A 15,955-nucleotide genomic window follows, 5' to 3' on the forward strand; every position below is an offset into this window, starting at 1 on the left:
ACGACAGCATTAAAAACAATAAAATAGATTTTCATTTATTGTGAGACGAAAAATACAACAATGGGACTTATCACCTAAAATGGTTAGTGGCAGACGTCACGTCAAGTCAAACAACTGGCTCAAGACTCCTAATTTATGTCTTTCTTCGGGAACTCGTGGTACGTAACGAATATAACAAAACAGCAACATTATACACAAAACGATAACATGCCATCACTATTCACTGAAACCGTAACTAATATTATCATTTAAACATGTGAACTTTCAATAGTTTTTCATATTTTTTTTTAACTAAGTTTTTTTTAAAAAGGCTTTTATTGATTCGAAGCTAATACTTGATTACTTACAAGATTGTAATAGTTTAGTGTAGCGCTCTACGCTATCGAGGAATAGCTCATGCCTACCCGACGCGCCGTCGCGCCGACCCGGCACCGGCCCGGCGGTGACCCGGCGGTGTCCGGCGGGGACACCGGCCGCGGCCCGGGCCGGCCCGACCACTCTTCACTAGGTCCATTAAGTACATGCTTACTTTATAAGTCGAAAATGCCACTGCTGCGAATTGCGATCCTACGTCGCCTATTTCTGTGCCGGCGGCGCCTCTATTGCCCGTAGAGAGAGAATGCCAAAATCAATTCGTTACACCGTAGACTATATTTCGTTTAATAAACTTGAAGTATTTATCAATAATCAATAAGTACATTATAATAATTGAATAATTAGTATTTTGTTTCATAAGAGACTAGCATTACAAATAAATACCTTCAGCTATACAATTTAATGTTTATTTTCTATTTAAACATTTTGAAGATGTTTAAAGTGGACTACTCCGGTCCCCGCACAAGACAGCCGTCGCGGTCCTTGTGCGGGCACTCGCCGACGCGTCTACGCACAATACGCGGTCGCGGTCATTGTGCAGGCACTCGCCGACGAGTCTACGCACAGTGTGCGGTCGCGGTTTATGTGCGGGCACTCGGCGACGAGTGTACACACAATACGCGGTCGCGGTCCTTGTGCGGGCACTCGGCGACGAGTGTACACACAATACGCGGTCGCGGTCCTTGTGCGGGCACTCGGCGACGAGTGTACACACAATACGCGGTCGCGGTCCTTGTGCGGGCACTCGGCAACGAGTCTACGCACAATACGCGGTCGAGGTACTTGTGCGGGCACTCGCCGACGCATCTACGCACAATACGCAGTAGCGGTCCTTGTGCGGGCACTCGGCGACGAGTCTACGCACAATACGCGGTCGCGGTCCTTGTGCGGGCACTCGCCGACGCGTCTACGCACAATACGCGGTAGCGGTCCTTGTGCGGGCACTCGCCGACGCGTCTACGCTCGAGATATGACTTAAATGTATACTTACACTTAGGGGAAAGGTCGTAAAAACAAAAAAAAAGTTATTGAAATTTATAACAAACACCTTAACTAATACTCTTCAATAATAATTGAGTCTGCGGCGGGCGCGGGCCGCGGCGCGTCGATGGCGCTACAAATGAAACCTTTATACAAAAGACGAGCGCCCCCGCCCGCGCGCGCGCGCGAAAGCAATACAAAACATTCCATTCCGTGTAAGAGACGACACGACGCTACGCGAACATTTTTTTTTTATTTATTTATTTCAAAAAACACACGCCCATTCGCTCGTCCTCGCGCTTATATATCTAAAATTAATAATTAGACAATATTTTTTTTTATTTGTTCAACAGACGCGCGCGGCCGCCGTACGACGCGCGCGCGTATAATAATAAAAATATTTTCAAAACAATCGAATAATTAAACACACTAGTTAACAATAAGTGGTGGTGCGGCGACGGGCGGCGTTACACGGCGGTCTCGGTGTGGCTGTGGCTGGAGAGGCGCTCGACGTCGAGGTCGACGGCGAGCGCGTCGCGCGGCTCGTCGCTGGACGAGTGCGAGTAGCGCTTGGACAGCGCCGTCTGCTTGCGCAGCGCCTCCGCCAGCGCCGCGTCCGCCAGCGAGCCGCGCGAGTCCAGCCCCTGCCGGAACGCGTTCACCACGCGGATCTGCGCGCACAGCACCGCACATGCACTCGCCGCACGCGCGCCGCACGCGCGCCGGCGGCGACGATGGCTTCCGAGCGGTTCGTGTCTCATTGCGCGACCTCATCGGATCTGATCGGGTCCGATCAAGTTGCGCAATTACCCCCCATGTTTTTTTTTAATGTCACATTATTGTCAACAAAGTAGGGTAAGGTTTGTAGACCAATCTGTTTATTGGCTGAAAAGTGTTGTACCTCAAATTTAGTATGTTAAAAATGTTGCGAGTGGGTGTTGCCAAAAACTGTCGTCGTAAAAAAATTTTTGGCAACGCATTTTTAAACATCTTAAGTTTGAGAAAACACTTTTCTTTCATTAAACTGATGGGTAAGGTGAAGGTAGGTTCTTACGTCGTAGACGATAATACAGTATTGACGAGGTGCGATTTATGCCTTTGTACACAACCTTACCCTACATTTAATATCTCTACTACATTTTCATTCCATCGGATTTTATTATGTCTGCAATATTGAAAGGGAGGACTGTCAATGTATTGCAGTAAGTCCGTTTGACTCGAGATGTAGTAGCGAGACCAAGCGCATTTATGTGTATAAACTGAAAAAGCGGATCACTGCGGACGATTAACTTTACACATCAGCACATCTGTCTTCTCTGTCGTCTTCTGTCTCGTCTGTCAACTTGTCACTCCATCCAAACCAAACGGAATTCCCAGAATAGATTGACTAAACCCAGTTCTAATACCTATACTCGTTCGCCCAAGGAAAACATCGAAAATTTTGACAATTATTTTTGCTATAAACCCAGTTTTAGTACCTGTTTTCTTCCTCCCAAGGAAAACATCGAAACTTCATGCTAAGAAAAAACGGTTTTTAAAATACCAAACACATAGACTTCGTCCGGGCGATACAACGTGTGACGTCAGAGATGCGTGCGTAGCGCTATTCTGTAACGATCTTTTGAAGTGATAACTTACAGGAGAGTAAACCGCTTGGTAGCGTAACGCGTTATTGTCTGACTTCCCTTTCTCTAACGCATACGGCAGCAAGTTTAAGTTATCGAATTTTTCTATATCTGCTTCTAACACAGGGAACTCTATACACTTTCTCTATAGACTCATCATTGATTTTCAATTTTTTTCGTGCTGATGGAAGTCCACTTCTAGCTTCTAGAGTTCCAAACACCAGTCTCGAGTCGTCAGCATCCAGCGGCTCCCTGTAAATCCTGCCCTTTAATGTCGTCGGTCCACCTAGTGTGTGATCGTTCAACACTGCACCCGATGCAGGGTCGCCATTCCATTACCCTGGGTCTTGTCCATCGAATGTTGAGAAAAATCCATCGTCTCTTCAAACTATTTGCCCCGCCCATTGCAGCTTCAGTATTGCGATTCGTTGAGCTATGTCATGACTTTGGTAATGTGACTTCTCTGGATCTCATTTCTGATTCGATTATGCAGAGATTACGCTGATTGACTCTAAGCTTTCTTTTGAGGCCAGAATAGCGGTACAGGATATCTTTATATAAACAACATGAAGGATTTTGAAAGTTTTCCATGTTCCCTTAAAGGAAGAGTTAAATTCCAATGGAATGAGCCTTAAAAACAGTGACATAATGTATATTTTCCTCTAACAGTATATACCCATTTACCGACATTCGAAAACCATCGACGCTCGCAATATTTTCAATCTCATACTAACAATATAGCGATGACATTGAGATTGTATTGCGCGCATTGCATTTTCAGACGTCACCGTTGACAGTTACCAGAACTGTCAAATTTGACGTCACAAATTGCAATCTGACGTCATACAATCTGAATGTAACAAATTTGGAAAAGTCTGGCTCACGTCGTTTTTGACACACAATATTTGACACGCTATCTAATCATCTATGACATTTCTATTTATTTTTTAATTACACATTGACAAAACTAAATCTATAACTAATGTTTATGTCAATTTTAACAATATGTATCGTGCATGTATCGTGTGTCAATGATTTTGTGTGACATCGAAGATTTGATAACTTGGACATTGTTACAAATATCGTCTTTCGAAAGTAGAATGACTATTAACTGTTTAACTTTAATTGCAAGAAATGTGACAATCCGACTTTAAATGGTATTTTATGCTTAAAACTAGCCGACGCCCCGCGGTTTCACCCGCGTATATCCCGTTCCTGTGAGATTACGGGGATTAAATATCGGGGAGAGTCTATGACACTTACAAATAACGTGGCTTTCTAGTGGTTTTGTTTTAATTGGTTCTGTAGATCCAGACATTACCACCTACAACACCACGAACAGATATATATATAATTTGGAGTTCGTACATTTGTAGATTGCTTTTCCATCGGTACTCGTAGGTAGGTACTAGTAATTTAAAGAGAGAATTGTATTTTAACTACTACTATATACATAAAAAAGTTACTAAAATTTCTAATAAATAAAATATTTACAAGAAATTGCTTGAAGTTGTTTAACCAATGATTTTCTAACCTTAAATCAGTTTTCTTGAACTGACTCCAAAAGCTTAGCAGGGGTGAAAATTTTCAAAAGAAACCCTTCTCAGGGCTTACTATTTTACTTGCACATCCTTGATGGAAAGGCAACCTTATTATTTAAGTGCTAAAAATGCGGGCGGTGAAAGAATTTTAAAATCACCGGATGTTATGGGAAATGGTTTTAAACACATACGACGTGAGCCAGAAAACATAGAAAATATCAAAATTCAACAGAAACACCCTTAGATTCATCACCAAAGGATTTCATGGAAAAAACACAAGTATACAAATTCAAATGTTCTAAACGCTAAATTAAATAAAAGAACCACTCCAACATTATTTTAGGTTTTGTGCAAAAATCCAAAAACAAGTGTCACACACATTTGAGGAGGGGGAGTGTGCGTAATTTAGTATATAGAACATCTGGTATAGATAATACAATGTATTCAGTGTTAAGTAAAAAAAAAACAACATTGTTTTAGCCATGAAAACGCAAAAGTGCAAATCCATTGTCGGGTGCGACATCACACATATTGTAATGAAAAATGTACACTTGTCGGAATAAACAAATAGAAGCACACCGAGCCAAAAGAAAGGCGACAAGCGTTAGGTAATTCAAAATTCCAGTCACAGATCCCCGCAATCGTGGCGACGGGGACAAAAGGACCCAAATGTCAGGAGTTCAACTCAATAATACTGCTAGTTCCATTGTCTTCCATAACTGCACAGTACTACCACTTTTATAGCATCGTTTGCAGTAAAAATAACAGTGTGCCTAGTGAGAGTTTTCAATGTTTGCATACTGTTACTATCGCGTTAACGCAAACGCGAATTTATATGGAATTTAAACAGTTGGGCAGTAATGCCACTAGATGGCGCTGTTTCAATTACTTAGAAATTCGCGTTTACGTTAACATGATCGTCACAGTATCAAATGCACTAGGCCACTTAGATCCATGTTTTATCGCCAAGGCGTTGACACTCCGATTTTGAGCCGTAAAATATAGGCTATGCTGATATATCGACTAAACTTATAAAAGTGGTAGACAGACAAGACAGATCGTGTTTATTCTTTGGGTACTTTTGTTCCCGTCTCCCAAATGGCGCAGGTGTGTCCACCGCAGGTCGCGTGGCCGGCGAGACTGCGTCCTGCACGCATGCCATGCAGTGATAACTACTTGCCCCTCCCGCCTCTGAATACAGACATTAGTCGTTGCATGTTAAAATGGTGTGGTGGGTTCCATGCATCGCGCGCGTCACGGGGCGAACACGCAAGCGACGCAACCGCCGCACTGAAAATGCGAACTACGTCATCAGCGAACGCAAAAAAGCCGCAATTGAGGTGTGACGTCATTCACATTGGAAGCATACGTAACTGCGTATTGGCCGCTTTTCTCTGTGACTGCATTTCATCGTCCCTCTATGCCAGTCGCGAAGCTATACCTAGAAGCAACATAGATCGCGACTCCATCCCCTTGTTTGGACAAAGCAAAGCTGTCACCTAGATTATAATCATCGAGATAGAGAAGCATCGCTAGCCTAATCTATAAGCTTGTTATGGAGTCGAATGGATTGTGTACCAATAGCTTCCACGAAACTCCGGCGAGTTGGGAGTTTCTGGTGGAACTCGCGATTCCGTTTTGATTTTGTGCAAATTATGAGGCAACTTAATATACAATATACATACACAACTACTAATGAATGCTAAACTATTATATTGCTCGGATAATCCGCTCGCTAAATATTAATAATATAATAAATTGCTATGAACGAAATCTATAATAATAATTAATTAATTGTTATTTTATAGCTTTATGCGAATACATCTAAAAGTTGCCTAATTGAAATTACTTTTTTTTTATAATAAGAAGGTAAAATAGAAATATATTTAAAATGATTGCATTATATTAAACTACGCAAGCGTTATGACTTAAGCATATATTTATTCCCTATAGGTTTCGTAAATTTTTAATTAATATCCAATTCTAGGAATACAGTTTTATTTCCTTACGCAGTTTTTTCAAAATTTCTAAATGTAAAAAGTTTTTTTATAAAATTTTATTCTTAGTCAAGTTAAGGTATCTCGAAAAAGCCCCAAATGTCTTAGTTTTTATATCAATTCCATAAAATTCGGTCTCGAAATATGGGTACATACGGACACAAAAAACGGTATTGCACGTTGAATGGGTTAAAGTTAAAGACACATAGGTATATAACAACAAATTTTGAAAAATAAAAACTGATAAAAAGTTTGCTTCGGAACCCTTCAGTTGTAGGTATATAAACATGCGCGGTCCATGCATGTGATGATGAGCATGCAAGCAACACTGACCGATTAAATTCAAAAAAATATCCCAAACAACAAATAAACAAAAGGATAAAGCACTTCACAGACAACTATAATAAATAAAGCAATAGTAAATATCACATTATATATCTATACTAATTTTGTCATTGTCTGTGACGAGCCACACAAGCGGTAGGGCAAAATATACAAAGACAGACATCAGAACATAGAGTGAAGTTAAAGGGTCAGTGTGGGTCGAATAAATAGATATTAAACGAAAAAACATAACAAACATAGTGACGGATAAAAAACAGTTGTAAGTAATAGAGTACAGTAAAAAACAGTTGAAACATAAACAAGTAAGGACGAAAAAAGAATTCTAAAACAAACGACAGTAGGCCTAACATACGCACGACGACATAACTAGAGACAAAAAGACAATTGACCAATAGCAGTAGAGTCGAATATACTCTTTCGTTTGGAGCAAAAGAGACGGGAGTGGGACAACTCCACCGCTATTTGTCGATGTCCTGTCTCACGAGATGTCACAGACGCATGTCAGGCCTACAGATGTGTGTAAAGGCGTTTGAAATCTTACAGCTTGATCGGTAGACGTCTTGCTGTAGGGCACGGGAATCAAGCGCTCTTGCAACTCGCCACCTATGACCTTCCGTGTGCAATGGGGATTCATGGAAAAGAAAACCAAACAAAGAGCATGAAGATAGATCGACGACACGAAGAGAGAGGACGACTGTGTCGCGGTGCTGGACCGAACGGTATACCAACCTTGGGTGAGTATTTATCACAACTAGTAATATAAATGTTGGATCAAGCTATATATATTGTTTGTACTTCATATTGTTATTAATTTGACCATTTAATTATTGATTTTAAAATAAATTTAAGCTTGGAAACATGTAAAACAAGGTACAAAAATGTTAATCAGAAGTGGGATACCAAATTAAAATTTTTACTTTTTTAACTGAATTAATATAATAATTATTATATTTATTATAAAATGATTCTACATCATTAAATTTTCGAAAATGTTTTAATTAAATCAAGTTTTGATAGTTTTTTTTTAGTTTGTATTTTTTCATAGCAAAAAGTTTAGTATACCGTTCGATAGTAGCTCAGTGACATATATATGCAGTGTAGACACAGGGGACTGCCCGAAGCAGTGCCTCGCGAAGCGAAACAAGTCTCAGGAAGAAGGTAAATTAAAAATAGATAGTATAGGTGAACTAAATATAACGCAGGGGGTACCCTACAACCGTAGATATAAAAAGCACATTCATGGGTTGTGCACTTAACAACTATTTATACAGTCTCCATCTAGGGCTCCGTTACATCCATAAAACATATTAAATATAAATAAAACATAATTAAATTAACGTAATAATAATAATAATACAATATAGAAAAATAAAACCATTGATCTGAAAACACATGTAGCTCCACGATGTAAATGCAAGTTGAAGCTTTGTAACACTTTTTTTTATAAAAAACGGTCTTTTTTTGCGTGTGTGTGTCTGTGTTGTGTCGCACACACGGTTGTGTGTGTGTCCATTCGTTTCCTTCATGCGATACGAGCTAATAAGCACACTTATAATATTGACGATTTCGCTCACATACCAGATATCTATATATACTATACGTTGATATTATTATATGAACTAAAATATAAAAGCGCTATGGTGAATAGGGTGATTGCAAATGAACATCCTAATATAAACCGGTTTTGTATTTCTCGCTTTTTATAATGAGTAAATATTTTAAAATCGGCTTATGTACAAGTATATAAAAAGCTCCCCTAATAGGTTCTAAATTCTATATACAACTACACGGTTAAATTATTTATAGCAGAATAATCAAAACGTTTGATTATTCATAAATAAAATGAATAATTAAAACCTAATGATTATTCATAAATAGCCTAATTCATGCTCAGTGTCGCTTATAGACAAGAATTATATAAGCTAAGCGAAGTCTAACATCGAGCTATCGTACGACAAACATTCCGGCCAACGTTGGATACCAACATCTAACACATTTGGCCAACATCAAGAAACACATCACACTTCCGTAGACGGCCAGTTACCTTGTAAATTCAGCTCCCAACGAGGCACGGGGTGAAATGAAAGTTACTTTGGAGTATATATACTTTATTACTAAACTTTAATAAGAGACAAGAAGCAATAGAGACAACGAATTAATAGAGTACCAGTTTATATACCAATCTTTAGCTGTGTCGGAGAAAATCATGCTCCACTATTTTTAAGTGTTACTTTTATATACTATTTGCGTGTAGGAAATACTATAAGCGTATTATTAGTATAGTATATTATTATTTTTTTTGATAAAAGTTTTACTTTTATAACTATCACTTGGTGTACACCAAAACACGTATTAGAATTTTTTTCTCAATATATTTTATGTATATTTTCAATACTCCCTAGTAATCCTATTCTTAATATTTATTAGCAGGCGAATATTTATCAAATCACTACACGGTGTGCATTTAAGTACCATTACATATAATTATAACATAGTTAACGTGGTTATACGTTAAAATTATCACACTGCATTGTGAAAATATTTAAATTTGCTTGAAATTTACTCCTGTGCTAAAAAGGAAATTAAAAAAAAAAACTAAAAATCAAAGAGTTTTGAATGTTTTGAAGAAAATTAGAAAGAAAAAACAAAAACAAAATAGGTATGCTTGGAAGACTGTATTGTGTGAGAAAATCGTGGATAGTGTATGCTGAACAAAAAAGTTATTATTATAACAGATTTGATTATATATGTGTATTTTGATTCTTCTATACCATGCACAGATTAACTATGACATTTTAAACGATAAAATAGTTCTAAGTATAATATAAACCATATATTATGAACAAATAAAACACCAACGATCAAAGTACCTGGATCGCAAATTGCTTTCCATACAGCACAGCCCATAATGCAAACCATACTTAAGTCTACGGCCAAAACACCGTCCAAATGGCGTCTGCAGTGTCGTACTCGGTGGTAATCACTAGGTCTATGACGCGTTCAACGACATATGTCGTGAAAAGAAAAAAATACATAATCGACCAATAGCGAAATACCGCTTTCTCTTTCGTCCTATCGCACACGAAAGAAGGAGGGTCTATAGTATATAAATTTTCTCGACGACATCCCAGACTCATCGTAGGCCTATAGATGTAGTGTGCGATGCGTTTTCTAACTTCATACATTACATCTCTAGAGTTATTGTGTATCTCAAGTGTACTATTGAAATAAATGAATCACTACATAGATTTCCATTGTATTTTTTGTTTTCGCAGTCATCTATCATAGTAATTTCAATGAAATTACATACATATCGTTATTTTATATAAAATGACATTACTATAGTAGTGACAGCAGTAAGATTATTTTAACGAAACACAGATAAATACGTAATTTCGTTGAAATAATCATGTTAGATCGAACAAATTAATTCAATCGATCGAACAATTAAACAAAAAATAACTGTCACTTGATGTCAAATGTAGTCAAAGTAATTTCGCTGAAATAACAACGTTAGATGATCACAAAAACGAAAATACGATGAAAAACGACGAAGTGACTCATTATTTGAATGGTACACTGATATACATAATAACCTTACTAATCGCCACCGAGCACGCCACCGCGAACGCGAGCGGACTACGCATTTTGGTCGCAGCTTAACACAATCTATGAAACACAAACGATCCCACAACACAGTATCAACACATCAAATGCTACATTAACACAAAAAAAAAAATATCAAGCAAATTTAAATATCGTCCAAAACACTTAAGCACTTGGTAGCGGAAAATTATGAGTTTTATATATTCATATAAAATGGCACGTTTATATCCTCCATATAAAAATTAATGTTTTCATTATAAAACTTTATTTTTACTTTGTAAACATTAGCACGACACACAACAACTTTATAAAACATTCAACGCAAGGAAAGTTTTACGAATATTTACAGAAAAACTAACGATAATTAATCAATAACTGTCTCGTAAAAAAATAATCAAACGTGCTTATAATGACTCACATTGTAATATATCGGCTATAAAAGAATACTTTGCAATATTACCGCCAAAATATTCACTCTAAAAAGTGCACCATAATAAATCTTATATAACTATTCGCAAATTCTAATATTTTTCTTAGTCTCTATTTATTTAGTAAACAATTTCAAGACTCAACTATTCTACATTTACATTTTAAGAGATTTTTTTTTCATGGAAATGCGAAAATTTTATACGGGGATTATATTTTTAATAATAAGTATCCAACTGTTATTTATTGGCAGTTAATATTTGGATCACTCCGAAACAGTTATAGTAAAAGCTACTGTTGTGCAATAATTTTAAAGTTTATTTTAGAATAATCATTCAGTAAACACGAATTTACCGATATTAGTTTAAATTTAAAGTCTTTTAATAGTTTTGTAAAAATTATCATATACTCGTAAATTGTACATTTGTTTGAATTTATATGTTTTTAGTATTTTTTTTCTATAACTCCGTTATAAAATTTGATCGTTTGAATAATTTTTTATGTAAATTTAGTAGTTTTTGAATAGTCCCTTATAAAATTTGGTTGTTTGAATAACTTTTTTTTACATAATTCAGTCAGGTATAAAACTTGCCTATAACTTTTTTTGTATTAAGTTATTTGACTTTATAACAAATGTTTGATTAACTTGATGTGAATTTAGTTATTTTCGCATAACTTATTTTATTTATGACTTAAAATTTTGATTGTTTGAATAACTTTAGTGTTATGTTAGGGTCCATCGTGAATGTAGTTATTTGGGTGTAGTATTTTTGGTTTTTCGGTTAAGTCTGTTCGTGTGTAGGTTTAGTCGTCGCTTTGGTGCGACACAGGGCTGAGCGCTGGCAGCGAGCTGCCGCCCGACTGTACGCTGATCCTCCGATGCTCCGCCAAATAATTATTGACAAATATCCTGCGGCCGGCCAATATGTCCGCTTTTTGCTGCAAAACAACACGACGCACGCGTCAGTGAGCGGCGGCGCGCGCACGCAAACTGAGATAGACTGGCAACTCGCGTCTTTGGGATCAGCGCCATCTGTACGCGAACATATGGAACCTGGTTCCATATTTTATTTTGCATTTAGATATAACTATTATTTTCCACATATATAATAACTTAAAAACGTAAAAAAACAGAATTTATTAATTTTATTCTTATTCAGAAACTTTCGTGTAAATAGCGTGATTTAAAAGACACCTAGTGTCATCTATTCGCGTTTGGGAAAACTAGTGCGTATTGATTTACATAGAATGTATCAACAGATGGCGCTTTTTCCAATAAATGACTTTTGTTTGTAAGTTGCCAGGGCATGCTCGCCCGGTCTACCAGTAACAAAACTGCTCAATGTTGCCAGTACAAGAACTAAAAGGGACGGTGGCATTCCAAAACCAACTTCATTGGCAACATTTACGATATAAATCAGTGTTTTTCAATATGGAGGTCGCACCAGCAAAAAAAAAAAACACGACAAAATTCTTCTACATTACATTCAAGATCAAGATCTTCTAGCATAGATTTTAAAAATATTTATGGAAAAAATTTTAAATTACTTTATTCTTTCGCGTATTCAAAATGATTGAGAAACACTGACGTAAAAGAAATATCATTTAGAAAATATTTTTTTATATAAGATTAAAGAAATTCATTAAAATAATTATGCATTAAAATTATCAATTGGTTTTAGAATTCCAAAAAAAACTACAAGAAGTGTGGAGTTATAGCTGTTAGTTGGAAATTTTAGTATATATAAAAAATGTTTAGATATAGCAGTTTCGTTACTAAATTAGGTGCCTAGATTTAACTAAGATAGGGGCATTCACACTAGTTGGGGCGGGGCAGTCCAGGGCATCCACTAGCAATGAAAAAAATATATAAAAATTAATAATTTAAGGAAAAAATACCGTGTGGGAAGCTAAATACTACTACGCCATAAGTAAACAAAAAATCTCCGGTATGTGAGCAATTGGGCGATTTGATATCTCACTATCCCTTTGCGTGCTTAGATATCGTAGGTACAGTTAAATGAAATATCGGTACAATTCAAATAAATACTTTTATTCAAAATGAGTTTTTATATTATTAAGATGGTCGTTTATATGCCGGTTAAGTAATATAAGTATATTTTGTAACATTAAAAAAAGTAAGTAAAAACGCAAGTTCAAAAACAAAGATAATGAAATCAACTTATTAAATAAGTACTTACACAACCGATAACGATTGAAAAAAAAATTACGATTAAAATAAAAACGAACTAACTCCTTGTTTTAAGTTAAAAAAAAAATGAATAAAACATATTTTAGTACTTAATTTCTAGTTTTTCGTGTAATAGTGGAGATATATTACTATGTTTCTTTTTTTTATTATTTTTATAGCTGCTTATATACTAAACTTTAGAGGTTTGGTAGTTCCTGTGGCGTAAATAAAAATATTTGTAGTTTTAATTATTATTTGAACACTGGATTTATTTTATGCGTATAAAAAATTAAGACTCGAGACTTCGTTATCACAAAACGTAACATTAAATTAGATTGCTATTAAATATATCGTTAATAAAAAAAAATACTCTCAGATACGCTACCAAACATCTAATTAAAAAAAAAAGTAATTAAAAAAGTTTACTTGTGCATACTCACAGACACCTGTATACATGCATAACGCTGTAACATAAGCATGACCACACTATAAATGCGAAGCCAAAAAATTCATTAAAAAATTACAATTGAACAAAAAAAAAATACATATATTATTAAACACAAAAAATTGTACTGAACGTAATAAATAGTAGAAGAAAAAAAAAAACATCTTCAATAGATACTCTGTACTTACAATCTAAGTGGCAGCCATTTTGATGACGCGCACGTCACAAAATGGCGGCACGCGTCGCCTCGAAGAGGCGTCAGAGTCGACCTACGCGTGGTCACTGACCATTGTTCGGTGCGGTATCGTACGGGTAGTTACGTTAAGGGACCTCGCTCACTATGTGGCCACGACCACGACTAGATTTTGGCCGTGATCGCAAAATCTACGGTCGTAAATATTCAGATGATATCCATTTAATACTGGCTGGCCGTTCATTGTCACAGAACTTGTGTGTAAACGTTCATACCAATACGTAGATTGGTCGCAACGACCAGTCGTATCGGCTTGGTCTGAAGCCAAGTGTGCGATGTTCATAGTCACTTCAGGTTAACCCGTTGGCCTATTTACTAACTTTGATTACTAGATATTTAACACGAAATTTACCCTCTAGCTCTTTTTAGCAATTCTCAAGTTCTTAATGCTAACTAATTAAAATTGAGATTATAGGTAAAAATGTCATCCGGCGGCTACAAACAACCCTTTCTGGTTATCATAGATAGAGTAGCTAGTGGACATTGCCCAGTTGACTTTGTGTTTTTAGTTTAAAATGGGCTTTATGGAAAACTATTACGTAAAATGTGGTTATTGATTTGTAATTAATTATATTCGATAGTTAACTTGTATCGTAGTTAGTGATTTAGTCGGCTGGTCGTTGTGGCCACTGGTCGTGGTCGTGGGCGCACAATGGGCTAGGTCCCCAAGTCGTATGTACCGAAGACGTCAGACAACGTGCAACACGGGTCATGCGTCACTACTGTCGAGTATATAGTACCTACGGCGGCGCGGCGTCCCACTCGACCTAAACTTACCGTTAACATCTGAAATAGAGCGACATTCTAAGACTAAGGCCCCCACCATAACACTATTGAAAGAAAATGCTATGGAATTTCGCTTCAAAATTTATTAAATCGTAAATAAGATCTCGTAACATTCGTAATCGCTACAGGTTTCGTTTTCAGCGGCCTCATTCACACTGATCGGGTAGTATACAAAGGTCTATCTATCTAGCTATTTTAGAATACACATCCCATTTATATGAATAAACTCTGGTTTGAAACAACATTCAGTTATAGATATAATAATTGTAGCGCTAATTGTATCCCAGTTTTAGGCAGAAACGGGTAAAGTGGTCCCAACATTTACTATGAAACAAGTCAAGTACCGTACAAACACACAAACTAACCGGATCTCTAACTATCGAGTGTCGTGTCGATTACGCAGTAAAATTCTAAAGAGTAAAAAGTTACAATTTTCAAAAGGAGTTATCTAAAACCGCGACGTCTATACAAAATATCACCTCCGATATACATACAAAGACGTTCGAGTGAAAGTCACTTATTTACAATACAGTAGCGGTCTAGGGCCCGACGTCGGGCCTCCGGTCGTGGACTTTATTGCTATCGACTACCTAAAATCTAAAAATTTCAACACTTAACAAAAGTCTTATCGCCTAGGGGTCGGGCCCGCGGGCGGCCCGCCGCGGAGACGGGACGAGATTGCGCGGAGATTGCGGCGTTAAGTACTCGATGCGTGTGTGGCAGTGGCGGATTCACCAGCGGGCTGACTGGGCCCAAATTTGGCCCAAAAAATTGTGTCTTTAATATTTTAGTCCTACTTTACCAAAATATTAAAAGGTGCAGTTTTATTGACATAAAAAAACATTATTATTGTAACTATACTTAGGCCATACTCAATGTTAGTATACCTAACAAACAAATTAGAAATGAAGGTGGAAAACCACGTCATTTTATAACTTATGTACTGTTATTTCATTAAAATATATTAACTGTATCTAATTGTTCTGAGCTTATTATTTATGTTCATTAATTTGAGAACTAGTTAATTATTAGTTGTGATATGACTTGCGATTTATGCCATCATTTTTATTTTGGTTTGTTGGTAAACAGTGCACACCCAGCATGGCTTCAGTATCAGAGGCGCGGCTGTCGGCAGTGGATCCGCCACTGGCGTGTGTGCGGGCGTGTGGTGCGGGCGCGGGGACGGGTCTAGAATATGGTGGTCTCGGTGCGCGGCGCGGCGGGCACGTCGTCCGCGTCGATGTAGGCGATGTCGGGCGGCGCGGCGCGCAGGCGCGAGCGCAGGCCGGCGGCCGAGTGCGCCGACAGCCGCTCCTCCAGGTCCTCGAGCGTCGACTTGAACGCGCGCACCACGCGCAGCTGCAACCAATACGCGCGCCGTGTG

General features: G+C 37.5%; 1 protein-coding gene across 9 annotated transcripts in view; it reads right to left on the minus strand.

Moving 5' to 3' along the window:
- Positions 1-9: 9 nt before the first annotated feature.
- Positions 10-15,955, minus strand: part of LOC112058339 (plasma membrane calcium-transporting ATPase 3) — a 254,080-nt gene continuing 238,134 nt past the window's right edge. For 6 of the 9 annotated variants that reach the window (XM_052889311.1, XM_052889313.1, XM_052889316.1 and 3 more), the window contains 2 exons: positions 7,406-7,474; positions 10-2,027 (listed from right to left, as the gene is read on the minus strand). In XM_052889311.1, coding sequence (XP_052745271.1) covers positions 1,824-2,027; positions 7,406-7,474 — 273 coding nt within the window. In that variant the 3' untranslated portion in view covers positions 10-1,823. Of the gene's footprint in view, positions 2,028-7,405; positions 7,475-12,933; positions 15,931-15,955 lie in introns of those variants that run through there. The other 3 variants (XM_052889319.1, XM_052889318.1, XM_052889317.1) reach the window with 2 other exon arrangements.

The sequence above is a fragment of the Bicyclus anynana genome, chromosome 25 (assembly GCF_947172395.1).
Source record: "Bicyclus anynana chromosome 25, ilBicAnyn1.1, whole genome shotgun sequence".
NCBI lineage: Eukaryota > Metazoa > Arthropoda > Insecta > Lepidoptera > Nymphalidae > Bicyclus > Bicyclus anynana.